Source organism: Tetrao urogallus, assembly GCF_951394365.1.
Source record: "Tetrao urogallus genome assembly, chromosome: 1".
Taxonomy (NCBI): domain Eukaryota; kingdom Metazoa; phylum Chordata; class Aves; order Galliformes; family Phasianidae; genus Tetrao; species Tetrao urogallus.
This window is the reverse complement of record NC_136813.1, coordinates 63391793-63407690: the sequence shown is the minus strand read 5'-3', so window position 1 is coordinate 63407690 and position 15898 is coordinate 63391793. Positions and strand designations below refer to the sequence as shown.

At 39.2% G+C, this 15898-nt stretch overlaps 1 protein-coding gene across 8 annotated transcripts in view; it reads right to left on the bottom strand.

Annotated features, from left to right (window-relative positions):
• The window catches only part of INPP4A (inositol polyphosphate-4-phosphatase type I A), a gene marked incomplete at both ends in the record, with an annotated part of 42939 nt that overhangs the window by 4839 nt on the left and 22202 nt on the right, over window positions 1-15898 (bottom strand). For 7 of the 8 annotated variants that reach the window (XM_079549328.1, XM_079549324.1, XM_079549329.1 and 4 more), the window contains 8 exons: window positions 2130-2284; window positions 2651-2763; window positions 5320-5417; window positions 6707-6847; window positions 8818-8944; window positions 9967-10090; window positions 11386-11558; window positions 15047-15079. In XM_079549328.1, the coding sequence (XP_079405454.1) occupies window positions 2130-2284; window positions 2651-2763; window positions 5320-5417; window positions 6707-6847; window positions 8818-8944; window positions 9967-10090; window positions 11386-11558; window positions 15047-15079 (964 nt within the window). The remainder of the gene's footprint in view (window positions 1-2129; window positions 2285-2650; window positions 2764-5319; window positions 5418-6706; window positions 6848-8817; window positions 8945-9966; window positions 10091-11385; window positions 11559-15046; window positions 15080-15898) is intronic. The other variant, XM_079549331.1, reaches the window with a different exon arrangement.

Genomic DNA, 15898 nt, shown 5'->3' with positions numbered 1-15898 from the left:
GGGTATTTCCCAAGGTTCAGGAACAGTTCTGTATTTTGGCCCAACTGAAAATGTTTTACCAAAAGCAAAACACAAGTTCTGCACCATTTCTTGAAATGTCTGTATTCAAGACTGAACTGAGCCTTACTTTTTTTCTACAATTGCATACATCAAATAAGGTCCAGGTTAAATGAAAAAAAGGTATTTTTACATGCTCTAGAAGTAATCTGTAACTCTTCCATTTCCTACATCGGGCATCCAGGTCAGGTCATCCTGTCCAGGTCAAGATGGTTTGGGGTGGAGTTGGACTTGGGTGGAGTATATATTGAGCCAAGAGTTGGACTCAATGACCCACGTGGGTCCCTTCCAACTTGCAATACTCTATATTTGTTCCATAACCCTATCCCTCTATTTAAGCTTTTTAAATTTTTGCCATTGGTCTCAAATAGGATTGGAGAACATATTTAAAAAAACATCCTACCCTAAAAAGCAATGAGACAGGGATAAACCTGATGAAAACCCATCTTGCCTTAGTATTCCATTAGGATTAGTCAGCATTTATTCTGCATAATCCCTCTTTTTCAACAATCTAACAGAAGAAGAGCAAACCACATCTTTCATCTGTTAGAGCAAGTTTCTGATGTTGCTGGAACATGCTAGCCAAAGGTTTTGATTAAATTGGCCCACTTTCAATACTTGATGTAGGTCAACACAAAGCAATTTGTTTCTTATGTCAGTGTTTTATCTGATATGGTAATAAATTAAACTGATGGTACAGAGGCCCAACACAATGTTGTTATTAATCTCTGCCTGTACTGTGACCCTGACTGCATTAAAAATATTAACTCGTTAACTAACATAAAGAAAATAGCAAGATCCCTAGTATTATACTTGTTCAGTTTTTATTCTTACTAAGCAAATAGCTTTGTTAAAACTGCACAACCAAGCTCTTTTCTTTCAGATGTCTACACCAACAAGTTGCACAGTTTAAACAATAAGGTATTTGAGAGTCACTCGGCTCTGTTTTTAAGTCAATAACTTCTCCCTCACAAGCTATTCTGAGCTGTCTTTGCTTCGAATGTCAAGTTTTAACCAAACTCTGGATGCACAGTTTTCACATACGGTATTAATTTTGTAACAGTCCAACAAAAAGTGAACATAAAAAGGCCCAGTGACGTCCAGTTGGACATTGAAACGAAAAACAAGTTTTTAGTGTAAGAGGCTGCGAGTGCTATTGTGTGAGACATTTTCTTTCTCAGTACCCAAAGAGTAAGAAAGGGTCAAACAGCAAAAACATACAGAAAGGATAAGAGAATTGAACACTCTAGAGAATTTGGTGAGAAGACACACAGTACAGTACATTCAGTAAGAGTGAATGTTGAAAAACAGGACTGAACAGCATTGTTGAACTACATTGATAAAGACTAAAGCTAGATTTCTTATCCTTTCTTTTGGTATGTGAGTTACGGAGTTTTCCAGCAGTGCTTGAAACAAGGCATTGAACAACAGTAAACAGATTTTTTTAGTACAGTATTGAATTCTGCAAACATCTCTGCTGCTTCAGAATACAGAACATCATTATACTGGTAGGACAACAGCACACTGACACGCTGTGATGAAATTTGATTGCTGCACTGTGAAACACTCATACTGACGTTTTGCCCGGTGAGCAAAGTGTTTCACTGCTGAAGAATACATGTGTCAAACCAGTGCAAACTGCAGGAGTCTGTGTTTCAAAGAACAACATGCATCTCTGAGAAATCAGAGACAGCTGATGCCTGATCTACAACTAAGAAACCCAGTGCTATGAGAGCAGCAACCTCATCATCAGACAACTTTCAAAGAAGCACCAGTTTCCTGTTCAGTAAAGCTCAGCATGGATTGCAAATTTATTTTCATATGCTTCTCTGAAAACTTCCAGTTCACTACTGAAAACTAAAACTCACCTGATGCAAACCCAATAAGGACCAGCTTCAACAGTGGAACTCTTTAAGACACATGCAAGCAAGGGATGAATCCTCGCAACCAGTTTTGCAGCTTTTTTGGCTTTGTTTTACTTCTTGTTTCTTTTGATAGAAACAGAGACCACCTCTCCTCTGCAGTTTGCATGGTTCCTTACTTAGGCCTAAGTGACACAGTAAAACTCTTACCTCCTCATACACTCGAGAGCCTGAGTGAAGACCTGTGGAGCCATTCCATGTTCATGCTGTAGGATCAAACACTGCTCTAGGGTGACCGACATAGCAGTCCTATCCTTGGCACTTTTACAGCTTGTAAACCGAACGCCATTTAGTCTGCGGCATATCTAGAAACGGGATACACAATTGATCATTCTTTCCTCGTGCATTACCTTCTCCCAGAGAACACAACAGACCTGTATTTCTCCTCCTTGAAGAGATATAAATCCTGTGTAGACTCTGATGTAAAAAATTGTCATCTGTGGTACAGCAGTATTTTGTTACTTGAGTTGTAGAGAAAATACTGATGTGCAAAAAAATCCTTTTCTTTACTTCTCTGTGGCTGAATTCTGGAGGAGGTTCAGCCAGACAACATTTCCAAGCTAATGCATGCAAGTGAAGAAATCTGAATATATCAGTGATAAAAAGTGGAAGCTATGCATGTATACAGAAAATCAACTGAACTATACAGAAATACTCAGATTACTAAATACCTCAGCAGCTTGCCAAAGGATATCAACATTCTTATTTTTCCTTGCGTGTACATTTTGTCCCAGAAACCTTAACAGTTCAGGCAGGCACGTCTGACTACGAGATCGAGGTAGACCTACAATACAAACAAAACCAAGTCCACTTTTTTTAGTTGTATTCAACACTTTCACAAAGATCAGTTGCATGAAATGTACTCCTATATGCCCATTGGAAATACAGTCACATTTTCTTCAAACTAGCAAAGCTCACAACTAACTTTAATTCTTAATTACACGATACCACTGAAAAACAAATTCAAGTTTAATAAAACTCTACTGGAAATATATATTCATGTCATTTAAAATTTCAGGGGTTCAGAATGCGATACAGCAATACAGTAACAGAGGGAACGAAGGGAATAAGATTGGTATAGTATCTTGTTTGCAAAGATGTACTTGCTTTGACATGCTCAGAACTATATAGAAGCATGTAACTGCTGGCACTGCACCCCACAGATGTGACAGGAAATCATGTATGTCTCTACAGAAATTGTAAAGATACCATTTTATTTCTGTTCATGTCTTCATTTTTAAAGCTACAAGAAACACACTCTGATGTCTATAAACACAAAAAGGGCCAAAGTCACCTCCCTGAGTATGCCTAGAGACAAGGTGATCAAAGGGAACCACTACACAGTAACTGACTTCTTGGAAATTCTGCAGTGCTCAGAATTCATGGCACACGTTTTCAGAAAAACAAAATGACACTGGATCAGGGAACATCTTTCCTCATGTACTGTTCTGGAAGGGAACACCTACAAGATACCAGCAGATACATCACTATGCTGCCTGTCCCTAGAAGGATCTGTTTGTATGTTTGTTTCCTGTTGCCTGTATAACACAGGTTACACAACTGCTGTTTATAATACCACTTATTTTACAGTTAAAAAGAAAAGAAAAAAAAAAAAAAAAAAAAAAAAAGTTATTCTCTCCTGACAAAGGCTCATGGAGAAGTATTTTGTACATCTCTGTACATGCTGACCATCACCACAGAGGAGGCACAAAACATACTCCCAGCCCTTTCTTGGACAAGCACACTTCCAGGTTTGTCCACATTTCAGTTTTTCACAGAGCATCTCTAACACATCTGCTGGGACACTTGCATTATTTTTTTTCACACTTCTACTCAAAACTTTTTCTTAATATTTATAACCACAAAATATTTGTCCAAGCTAGACTGCAAAACCAGGTACAGCATGTCCACATTTACTCAGGAAAAAACAGTGAAGCAGAACAAAATTTTGGCAGAGGGCAGATTTTCCTGCTCAGAGGTATTCATCTCATTGGCAGGGAGCTCAGTGTTACAACAGGCAGCTGGAGTGAAGGAGAAAAGGTGGGTGGACACAAAACCGTTCTGCTCTGTTTTGCTGTTAAGGTGCCTGTTAATGCCACCCGTCCAACACTGAACATTAGTTTCATTCAGAACTTCAAGTTACTTGAGGCAAATTTCTGTTACAAAAAGTGAGTGTTGGTGAAGCTTGAAGTTGTGAAGCCAGTGCTCTTTAAAAATAAGGGAAAGTAAATATAATGACAAAACAGAGTTCAAAAACAAGAAAAAGGAACAAATGACAGGACAGAAAACATACTGCAGGATTAAATAAAATGTTAACAGAAAAGGGCAAAAGCTAACGGATGACTACATCAACATGAGGTTTGGGAATGAGGGAAGAGACTGAAATAAAGGTATGAGATAAGGAAGACTATGGACAGGAAGGAACAGGAAAAACAGTAGAACAAAAATCAACATAAATGGATGAATATCTGAAGTTTACAAGACAGTCTGATATGAGACTACCATATAATAAAATACAGCTTAAGATTTTGCAGCTAAAACTTCAGTGAAAACTATCATGCCCAATTGTGAGTGACTAGAAAGGGGGGGGGACTCTCAGCTGCATCAAATATAATGCAGGGTGCCTGAAAGTGTTATAAGCTACTTCAGCAAATAGCATTCTAACCATCCCATTGCATGTTGCTGCATTTCTGTTTCTGCAATAAAACTGCAATTTGGGGAACAAGAAATTAGTTCATAAGACGTTTGGTGTTAATGATAACAAACCAATTGTCACAGTTTCTGGGGACACTTGAGCCACTTTTCCTAAAAAATCCCAACATAACAAGCAAGACATTTTCCTAGATTACCAGTAACATTCAGTCTTGCAGCTACTGTCTCTCTTCCATGTGCTCGACTTCTCTGTCGTTGGCTGCAGATGTGACAATTACATGCACAAAGGATAGGCAGAGAGGACATGATTAAGAGGCTTCAAAAAAATGGCAGCTGCTCTCTGTACAGGTCACTAAGAGAACATGACCAAAAACTGCACACACAAGTGCTGCTGCTACGACCTGTCGCAGCAATCTCACTGCATGGCTCTATGTTCATAAAATATATAATGCCACTTGGAAAAAGATTCAAAAGAAGATTAAGGAAAGGAAGGTTATTCAGACTGAACTTTGAAACACTTGAATCTTCTCAACCTGCAAATTAAAATAAAATTATTACGTAGTAAAACTGCGCTGCATCATTTATTGGGGGTTATTGACATGGGTGTAACAACACTTAAAGAACTAAATTAAAACAAACAAGTAAGAAAATGAGCCTGAGAAGTTCAACTAAATTATCAAATACTTACAATCATCGGGCAAAACTTCCTTGAACTGCTCAAAATACGAATTTAACCGCACTAAGCTTTCCATGTTTATTACTTCTTGCAGTGAGGTGTCTCCAAACCTTTAAAAGGTGAAGAAGGGAAGTTAAGTAAACTTTATTTTTCTCCTTTTCTTCAGGACAACTTCACTTGGCAATATGACAAGAAAACTGTTTAAAGATTCATCCCAAGAAAGTGCTAACACTCAAACGCAGAGTAAAGCATAGAAGGAAAGAGTTGATGTGATTCACTCCAGAAAAAGAAATATACAAGTGTGAGGAGAAATGTGGGAAGGAAGGCAGAAACAAAATGTTGTAGAAAATAATACTTGGGCTTTGGTATCCTGCTTTCAAAATTAGAAACCCATGTGGTAAATCATTTTGCCAAAATTCAAACTTTAAGTTTGAATAACTATATATAAATAATAACTGTAGCTTCAGAAGACAGGATCAAGAACTTCTATTTCAGATGTGAATGAGAAATATGGATCCAGGAGTGATAAAATGTGAAAGTAATAAGCACTCATCACTGATGTGATCCACATCACTTAACTATATACATATATTTATGTATATGTACATACATATATACACACATGCACGTGAATATGAATGCACACCATACTGGTATCTACAACTACGGAGTCAACTTGGACTCCCTTTATAGGCAACAGAGGACAACAAAATCTGCTGGAATGGCTTAGTTTGATGTTTTCTAGTTGTCTACCATCATACAGCACACTGATGCCACAACATGCCTGTGCCTGACTTCACTGAGCACTCCATAAAAACAATTGTCAACATGCTCCTTAAAAATACAGCTAGAACTCAGCACACTGGTGGCTCCTCCAGAACAGTTTCCCTAACAAGAAATATTACACAACTACATTTTTCAGCATTATGAAAGCAGTGCTGTGTTATATAAGTAATGCAACAATACATTAAAACAAAGGTCCATCTAGCCCAAGACCCTGGATTTTGACAGCTTTCCTCCAGAAGAGGAAGCCTAGGGAAGAATGCTAAACCACCAGGGCAAAAACACAATGATACTCAGAGTAATCTCATCCTCCAGTGACCTACCACTCACAGAGGTGAGAAGCAGCACATCTGTGTTAAATACATCTTCTCTTTTGAAACATAAACCTGTATTAGAAACAAAGCCGTGAGACAAGAACCTTCACAGCTATGTGCCATATGAAGAAGTACCTCCTTCTGTTTGTCAGCTTTGTTCCACACTCCCTGGTTTGTGTATTGGAGGAGAAAACAAATTACTGTTAGCAATGCAAAAGCGTAACTCCACAGAGGCACCCTATCAGCAGAACAGGAGATTGCAGAACTGTCATCAAGGCTGAGCTGCAGAAACAAATACCTACTTCTCTGCTAGGGTTTGCTGCTCATTGATGCCCACGTTGAAGAGCACAGGCTGAACCCTCAGTAACATGCCACTTTGAATCTCTCGCGGCAGCAAATCAAACAAGGCGCTTGGCAAAGGGATCCTCACGTTAAATCCATCACTGTGAACAAAGAAAGAATATTAGATGAAGATTCAGAAGCATCATTCTGAGAATGTGTTATTTCTATGAAGAGGGCTAACATCCACAATGCAATCCTACTATTAGAAAAATCAGTATCAGTCAAAACTGAGGACTTGAAAAAACTGCTGCAGCTTGCTCCTAGTTACAAAAAGTTCTTCTATTCAAATACAAACCAGCAACAACAACACTAATTTTATGTTCTCATGGACATTTCAATCCAATCTGTCAATTTTCTGACAAAAGCTGATTTTGCTCTTCTCATTAACATTACTGCTCTAACGTGACTTAGGGACAAAAAAGCCAAATTTTGGCACGACCCCATCTTGAGTAAAGTAGATTTGAGTTTAAAGTGATAATGTTTAGTGATGATGCATATACAGAGGAAGATTTGTTTTTAGACACAGTAAGTAGTGCTGATATTTCAGAGCCAAAGGACAAAGGCAATGACAGGAGTGACCAGAGCATAAGCCAAAGAGAGAGCTAATGAGCACTGATATGGAACATCATGACTCAAGTTCACAAGTCAGCAGGTTACCTTGGGTCTACTGAGCCAAGGCAAAGAGCCCTGTGTGTGCTTTACGTCATGGTAAATGAGAGGTAATACCCATAACATCAGTGCATACCACCTTACATCTGCTACAGGCTGACACGTGGTTGCAAATGTTACAGGTAGCTAGGTCAAAAGTCACTCTGATCTGAGTGCTGTTTAATCTAGCAGCAGCAGGACCTTAAGTCCCTATAGTTCAGCTTTCCTATAATAATTTTTCTGCTCACAACACACTGCCAGCATGTACACTCAAGTATAGCAAAGGAGCTCTGAGAAGTACATAGGGCAATCAAAATTGGTATGTCCCACACATACCTTGGATAGAAGTACAAATCATGCTGTGACTGAAAGTAAAAAGCCTGTTTTCATTTCTAAATGTAAAGCTCCAAACCGTTTGCACCAAAATAAATAAGCATGAATTTTTGTTCTCATTCTAAGGTAAAATCTCTACAGCAACATTATCAGCCCTGAGTGTAGTGAAGACTGTTTTCCTCTTGATTTGCATCCTATGGCTGACAGCAGGTTTTAATTAAAGATTTTCTTTGAGAGGGATTTTCTGTCAGCTCTCAGCCATTCCCAAAGGTCTCAGCAAATTCTGTCATGTACACAACTGCACTGCAGCCCTCCTTTAGCTAGCACACTTTTTATTGCATGTGAATCTGAACTTAATTAAATTCCTCTACGGATCCTTACTCTCAAGAGTTGTAGCTGTATTTCAGATGTGGACAAAGTTGTGCAAATCTTCAATGGAACTTGGTACACCACACTGACCAAGAAAGCCTTATCTCCTCCAGAAGTCAGATTTGAAACTAAAACACTGACTTCTGTGAGCGCTCTGTCCTTCCACCCCCTCTTACCTACCTGTGAACTGGCTCCCTCTGGGTAAGAGCACAGACCATCAAGTCAGCAACTATAAGTTAAATTCAGTTTGTCTCTGCTAGCTAAGAAATTGATCATAAATACACAGCAGCCAGCAGCTGCCTGATGCTAATGGTCAACGGCATATGGTAAAGCACTGTAAAAACTTCAACATCAACATCAGTGAATTTCAGACAAGGAGAACAGCATCAAAAAATCAGTCTGAAATTTACAAACAGCACAAGTACATAAGAGAAGACTGAATAATACTGGCTTGTGATTATGGAAAGCTAGGTTGGGATAATACTGACTCATAAAAATACTGTCACGGTTTGAGCTTTGCTATATATTCCTTTTCAGCTTAGCTCTCTGTAAAATTAAACACCAGTAAAAAATGAGCTAGTTAGCTACCTAATAATTCTCTAAAGTTCTGAGAGGAAACAGCAGCACAGTACAAAGCTCATAATTCACTTGAATTTTAAGTGCAGCATCATCGCTTCTCCATTCTCCCACCCCACTTCCTGCTCTCCTCCCTTTTGCTCACCGATTCCCAGTGATGACTGGCAGCATGTCAGTAGATGTATTTGATGTTGCCTGAGTTACTTTAAAGGTTACATTCCTCAAGTCCATGATTCCCAAACTCATGTCCTCCAGCATTGCCAGCTCCTCACCTAAAACAAGGAGGAAGAAGTGAATTGTAATCATTAGCAGTTATGTGCAACTTCCCTTTATTGATTTGATTTGGGCTATAGGTCATCAATCTCATGAAGAAGTTCTGTGGATAAAGATGCAAGGCAGCCCAGCCCACCTTGACCTACAGCCTGCAGACAACATCATGATCAACTTCATCAGTTTAGCAATATTAGAAAACACCAATCATCCAGCACAGTCCAGACTACTGGATTTCATGTAGATTGTACTCTCATTTTCCAATTTAGGTGATGCTGGTAAGTGCCTTCTCTGCACTGTCAAAAACAGGTTTTGGCATATTGTACTGCAGAATCTTACAACATAGTCCAGATTTTTTCAGTACAGTGCTCCCTAACTGGCATCCAGATGGCTATTCTGACACAAGTACAATACTAGCAAAGGATTTTTCCTTTTTGTATTCTCTCTCCAATCTCACTTTGTACTGTAGGATTATGATAGGTGAAGAAAATTGAGGAGGCATATTTCAGGTATAGTTTCTCTCAACTTATTGCAATATTACTCGATTTCTTTGTTGCAAAAACAAACATAACAGTCTTTTTGAAGAAACAAAGAGAAATCAAACTGATAGCTTTTTTTTTTTTTTTTTTTTTTTTTTTTTTTTTTTAAAGCTTTATCCTTCTTGTTTCCAGGCTGGATGAGGCTTTGAGCAAACTGGTCTAGAAGGAGGTGTCCCTGCCTATTGCACGGGGGTTGGAACTAGATGATCTTAAAGCTCCCTTCCAACTCAAACCATTCTATTCTGTGTTTCTATTATATCACAAGACAAGTTTATTTGTATGTTTTCAGAAGTAATTTAAAGTGAATTCAGAGTTGTTAGTGAATTAAGCACTCCATTTATAACCTGGTTTTGCATTTCAATTTTGGAAAACATTTTGTAGCTGAGCTGTAGACTGTACCAAACACTTGTGGTCTGCCGTAGCCAATTTAAAGCAGGATTTGGTGATTCAACAGCTCCTGTCTCCTGCATGCCCTGTGCTTTTACCGTAAGTACTCAGCAGGCTCTCAAACTGCGCCAGCAAGCCAATGGTGTAGAGCTGTCTTAGAAATCCATCATCATGCAGGCAGTTCCTCAGCTTGATAATGAAACCACATATGAGAGCTGTCAGCTGTGGGAGAGAAAACACAAAAACAAAAGGTTCTTCAGCTCCAAATGGAAACAACAGAGCATGTAAGACTGAGGTGCTATAAAATCTGTTAGACTGATGCTCAGTAACTTTTTTTTTTTTTCCCCACTTGCAGCTAAAGAGAGACAACCAACCAACAAAACTCAAAACACTTCTAACATCTGATTTAGAGCATACTGCCTTCATCTCACATGTTCTCCCAAGGCAGACTGTCATTGATCTTGCATCTATCCGCTTTTCTTGACGTGACCACTGCTGTTAGAATCTACAACTTACAAATTGTGTTAGTTACAGATGGAAAAGCAAAACTAGTTCTAAGCTATGAATTTTGATAGCGTGAATAAAAGATTTTTTTAAAATTAATATTTTTAAAAAGCTTAAAAACACAGTGTCTGTTTTCATTATGCAAAGATTCAAAATCCTCCAGTTATGAGGTATTCTGGACAAGGCCCCAGTGCTGACCTCATCCTAAAATCAGTATTAAGATATCACACTAGTACCAGCTTTTCTGTCAACAAAGGAAGTTCCAGGGTGACTGCCAGATACTAGGTATGCAGGTGTATAAGTTACAGAGCTAAACAGAAGAGATGAGCCTAAAGTTCTATTTATGATGAACTGATGATTGGTAAACATATTCAAAGCATCAAATCAAAAAATCAGCTGCATTCTGAAGTTTTGTATGTGAAAAAACATCTCTGAATGTATCTCTTTGGAATACTATGTTATGAGACAGCAACAACCCTAACAAATAACATTCAAGAGAAAAGCTTCCTTGAAATAAAGGAAAGAGATTCTAATTGCACAGGGAAGTATGCACCCTAAGAAGGTGCAGTGGGCAGAAGGGATGTGGAAAGTTCTTAGTGCAGACACCTGCTAGTCAATGGTTGACTCAAAAGAGACCTCAGCAGGCCCAGAAACAGAACTTCTAGAGAAACCTCAGCACTTGCTCCTCCTGATGTGGCTGGGCTTCTCTCCCTGAGTGAGGTTGGACTTGTTGTTTTTTCTTATGCTAAAAATAACTATTGTCACTATCACTGGCACAATTTGTTTTGAAATCAGAAATGTATATCCCAGGAAACATTTAATTAACATTTATCTTGTTGAGTGCATGAAGTGACCAATAAGAACAGCACAGCACAGTCTGCAGGAGAAGATCACACTGTTAAACTTGAGAGGACAGCAGACATGTAAAATTCTGAAAAAAGCCAGCTTTCATATTTCACAAATACCCAATGCACATCCCAGTGCAATCAAACCCTGCAAATTTGCTTGCTTACAGTTTGGCAGAAGACAACATCCCTGCGATACTGAAGACTCAGACACAGCCCTATCGTTGGGGCACTGTCCTGCATTAACAAGAAGACCATGGCTTTCTTGGCCTTGTCACTCATCATGGCCACGCAGTCCGTGAGAGTCGTCAGCAAAGGATAAAGGGCTTCGCTCCACTCGCCTGGTTGAAAGAAATAATTAACAGCACTTTAAGTAAGTACTTTATCTGAAACAAACAAATGTATGTTAAGGAGCAAGTTACTGTAGCAAGTTAAGGTTGTTGATAATCCACATGCAATGCTCGTTTCATTTTGGCTGGCCAGCTACTCCCTGCTTGTTATCAATACAGAGTGGTTATTGCACGAGGAAAACATGGGGAATTTGACTGTCTGAGGCTGTTAAGTCTTTCCCAGCCATGTAACAGCTCCCCAGTTTGTGCCACGGAACAAGTCATACAATGGCTGATTTAGAAAGCCTTACCAGAAAGACGAGCACACTCTTGTGCATATAACTTTGTGTACACATTCAAACACACCCTTTCACAGTGCACACAGGGACAGTCAATATGGAGCCCACTGCATAACTAGATGCATAGGGAACACCTCTTTAGCCATCTCTGTGAATGAGATTTCTCACAAACACCTCTGCCTTTTGTGGAATTGGGTGTATCGTTCAATGCCTCACCATCTTAAAAATACTCATCCTCAGTTAGGTAATGCTTTTTTTCCATTTGCAGGAGTCAAAAATAAAAGAGGCGAAGGTACTCTTTCACATGCTCATGTCTGCTAAGTAGCTTTGAAAGTCTACATCAAGCTAGCAAGAAACACTAAGTCTAGCGATGTAGATGAGAGCTAGCCAAACCCTTGAAGGTATCAGGAGTTTGACTTTGACTGAAACACATGAACTATGTCCCAGAGTGACTCTGCTCAAGGTCCTACACAGGAAGTGAAGAAATACAATTAAATTCCCAAAGTTCTGTTTTAGTACCCCAAACATTTTATCATTCTTTCTGCCTAAAGAAATTGCTCTATCTTAACATATTCCATAGGCTCAGTGTCTTTTCTCTCCTTCTTTCATCTTTTTTCTCACCAATTTTTAAAAACCATTTCCAGGACTGTATGAAATATTACTCAGATCCTGTACCAAAAACCATTTTCTCTGCAATGTTAGGAGAAAGCAGAACAGAAAAAAAATCACTCTCTTTAATGTACAGAACATTGAAAGAGAAGAAAACTTCTCTTTTTACAGGGAAAGACAATGCATTTTTGTAGATAAAAAGCACCACAACCACAAGACAAGTGACCCCAGACTGGCTGGCTGTACAGTCATGGCATCATGCAGCTCAAAGCCCACATGAACAGGGTCAGTTCAAGCCTTTGAAAGGAAACTGTGATTTTGACTCAATTGCAGGACTGAAGAGCTAGCAACAATAAATGTTTCTTTGATAATCAGCCACACAGGGAACTCTGGAAGTCAGCTACAAGAAGCTTAGCTGACAAGATTAACAGAAGTATCCTTTTTGCTTTTGTTCCATGTGGTAGATAGATAATCTATAAACCTCACAAAGGGGAAGTTATTTGGCTCTGTTCCATTGCCACAAAGAACATAAGGAACATCAGAAGAAAAGCCAAGGAACTACAGCTTTTCTTTTACATCCCATTAAGTATTTTTCTCTCAAAATAAAATTGCTGCCTTGACATGGGTCTGTAAATGACCAAAAAGCAAAATACAGATGATAGCAACAGAGCACTTCTCTTAATACATTTAAGCGTTTTTCCATAAATCGACAGAAAGAACTGAGGATATCTTCTAGCACACCAGTATTTCACATACATACATGAATGCAGTTGTTAACTCAGTAGAGACTGCAGTGTGCTTGGCAGTACCTCATTTGGAAGATAAATTTATCTCTGGTAATCACAAACCACACTGGTGGTACACCAGCATGCCTGAAAATAAAGCAATCTTTAGATGTTTTCTTCTCCCAGAACTCACATACAATGCAACAGCTCATCTAGGGTAATAAGCAAAAAAATCCTCTCTGCTGCGTTGTCTTCTTGGCTTTAGACACTGGCCATGAAAGAAAAAGCCCCTTGATAATTAGCAAAATCCTAAATATTTTTCACAACCTGCTTCACAGACATATGCTGCTTTTAACTGTTTGATCAATGGCAGTTGTCCTTAAAAGTAAACAACAACAAAAGGAATGACAGGTTCAAACGAGGTCAAAATATTTCACTGACAGAGTTCAAATAAAGTTGAAAGTGTTCACCAGGACTTCCCGATCCTTCTGTCTACTGCTCATAATTTACCTAACAAAATCTTAATTCTGCAAGAATATCTTCTATCCAATCAGTCAATGGCACCTTTACACACCAGAAGGCAGTAATTTTTATGTGAAATCCACTCTGAGCACAGCTTTTATGTTCTGCGAGATGACAAGAGCATTTTAAAACTAGTTATAGACTCCAATGCGCAGATCCAGAGGGAGAACGATTTGGCAAAGGGCCTGAGACAGTGAAGATTCAGTGAGTTGCTATACATTTAAAATCACAACCTAGCCCAAAATAGCCGTTGACTCATCTTGGACACAAATCCCACTTCCTACTCAGAGGCTTCTGCTTCACGATAGAAAGTTACTCTGTCTAAAGACTGACACTGAATAAACCTACAGGAAACTTGTCATTTGCTTTAGATGTTCTGCATTGTACATTAGACACCAATGTCTAATTAAGTACTTTACTGCACTGCTGCCTCAGCCATTTCTGCTCAAGATGCAGTTGGGGTGCATCTGGGTGCCTAGTGGGGTAACCTGATTGCTTTTAATTACTCCAATCTTTAAAATAACTAAAACAATATTCATTCATAGCTTGCAAGGACTACAGAGATGCTCCAGCAACTCCAACTTTGTGCAAAATGAATTTTATTCATTAAAAGCGCTTTCCCAGTGATAGAAGGAAACAAGGTGGAGAGCTGGGAAGAACACCATTAGGTTCTCTGAAGATGCAAATCCTACCTGCACAGGGGCTCTACTTTTCATGTATTTCACTAAACCCTGTGTATTTCACTAGACCACAGTGTAACAGGACCAAGAACGAGCCACCACAGTGTTGAGATTAACCTGCTCTCAAATGGAAAAGATTACAGCCATCCTGAAGGGAGACTTCGGAAAGGTAACACCAGAGTGTAAAAGTACAAGGGGAGAGAACAGAAGACTAGGAAAGTCTTCCAAATTCTGTATTCTGACACATTAGATTTGCAGTGCCCAGTACTGCTCGCTGTATACACCCAACACAGATTTTCCACCAGCCTTGTTGACTGCTCCGTGTTCTGTTTGAGATCTCATTCAGAAAGGCGAGTTCCGTTGCACGTACAAAAGGACATGACTGAAAGGTCACGAAAGGCAGACTCCCATAGACTTTAGTGTTATTTGGAAAGTCACTGTCACCTACAGTAGTCAGTGGTCACTTTGGTTTCTCCAAACCAAACAAGTGTTCTCCCACACCTGAGAAGTTACCAGATACATGCTTGAACTATTATATAGGAAATAACTTCTCAATACGTTTCGGTAAGTCATGTGATATCGCAGAACACTGACATTTGAAAACAGTCGACCTGAACAAAAAACTTGGAATTTTCAGAAGAAGCAGAAGCCATGAATGCACATACCTGGCGCAGATTCTTCCGGAGCGGGGCTGCAATCTGCACAGAAATGGAGGGGCAACATGCATGATTAAGGAGCAGCAACACAGTCAAAACATAAGCAACTCAAATGCTCAACACCAGGGTTCTCAAACTCTTCCACTGAGTGAACAGGAGCTCAGCAGATAGACTCCTTTGCCTGTGGGCACCAATAGCACAAGCTGCCTTCTTCACTCACTGTTTCAGATCAGGGAGACACGAGGACAGGGATCTGGAGCCAGCACCCGCCAGCTCAGAGGCTCTCTGTGGATCACCAGCGAGTGCGCTGCCAATTCCAGTGATTCACAGGGCACCATTTGAGAACACTGGTCCAGTGCAACTACAGAATAAGCTGGCTGAAAGGCTGCTACTCAAAATAGCAAAAGACTAGCAGCAAATTCAATGCACTTAACAGAAAATTAAGGCATCCATGCTGCAACTGTAATCTTAACTCTCCCTTCTACCATTTAGGGCAGTATTTTCTTCTCCAAGCATTCACTTCTAGAGAAATGCTCTTGAGTGTTTCAGTAACATTCTGCTCTCTCACCAGTTCTGGAACTATCTTCAATTGTTGCTTTTTGCTTTCCACAAAAAAAAAAAAAATATATTGTCTGCTCTCTGCTCAGTGTCATTTATTCACAGCTCAGAATAAGTAACAGAAAAACCGTTAGTTCTATGAGCGTATGAGAAAGAAAAGCATTAAAATGTTGTCATTATGAACTGAGAGTATTTTGTCTCTCTCAGCTATTCCCATCATCAGTTGTGGAAAGTGACGCAGAAAGGGAATTTAAAACACTTAAAAACACTTAAAAACACTTAAAAAAAAATTAAAAGAATACA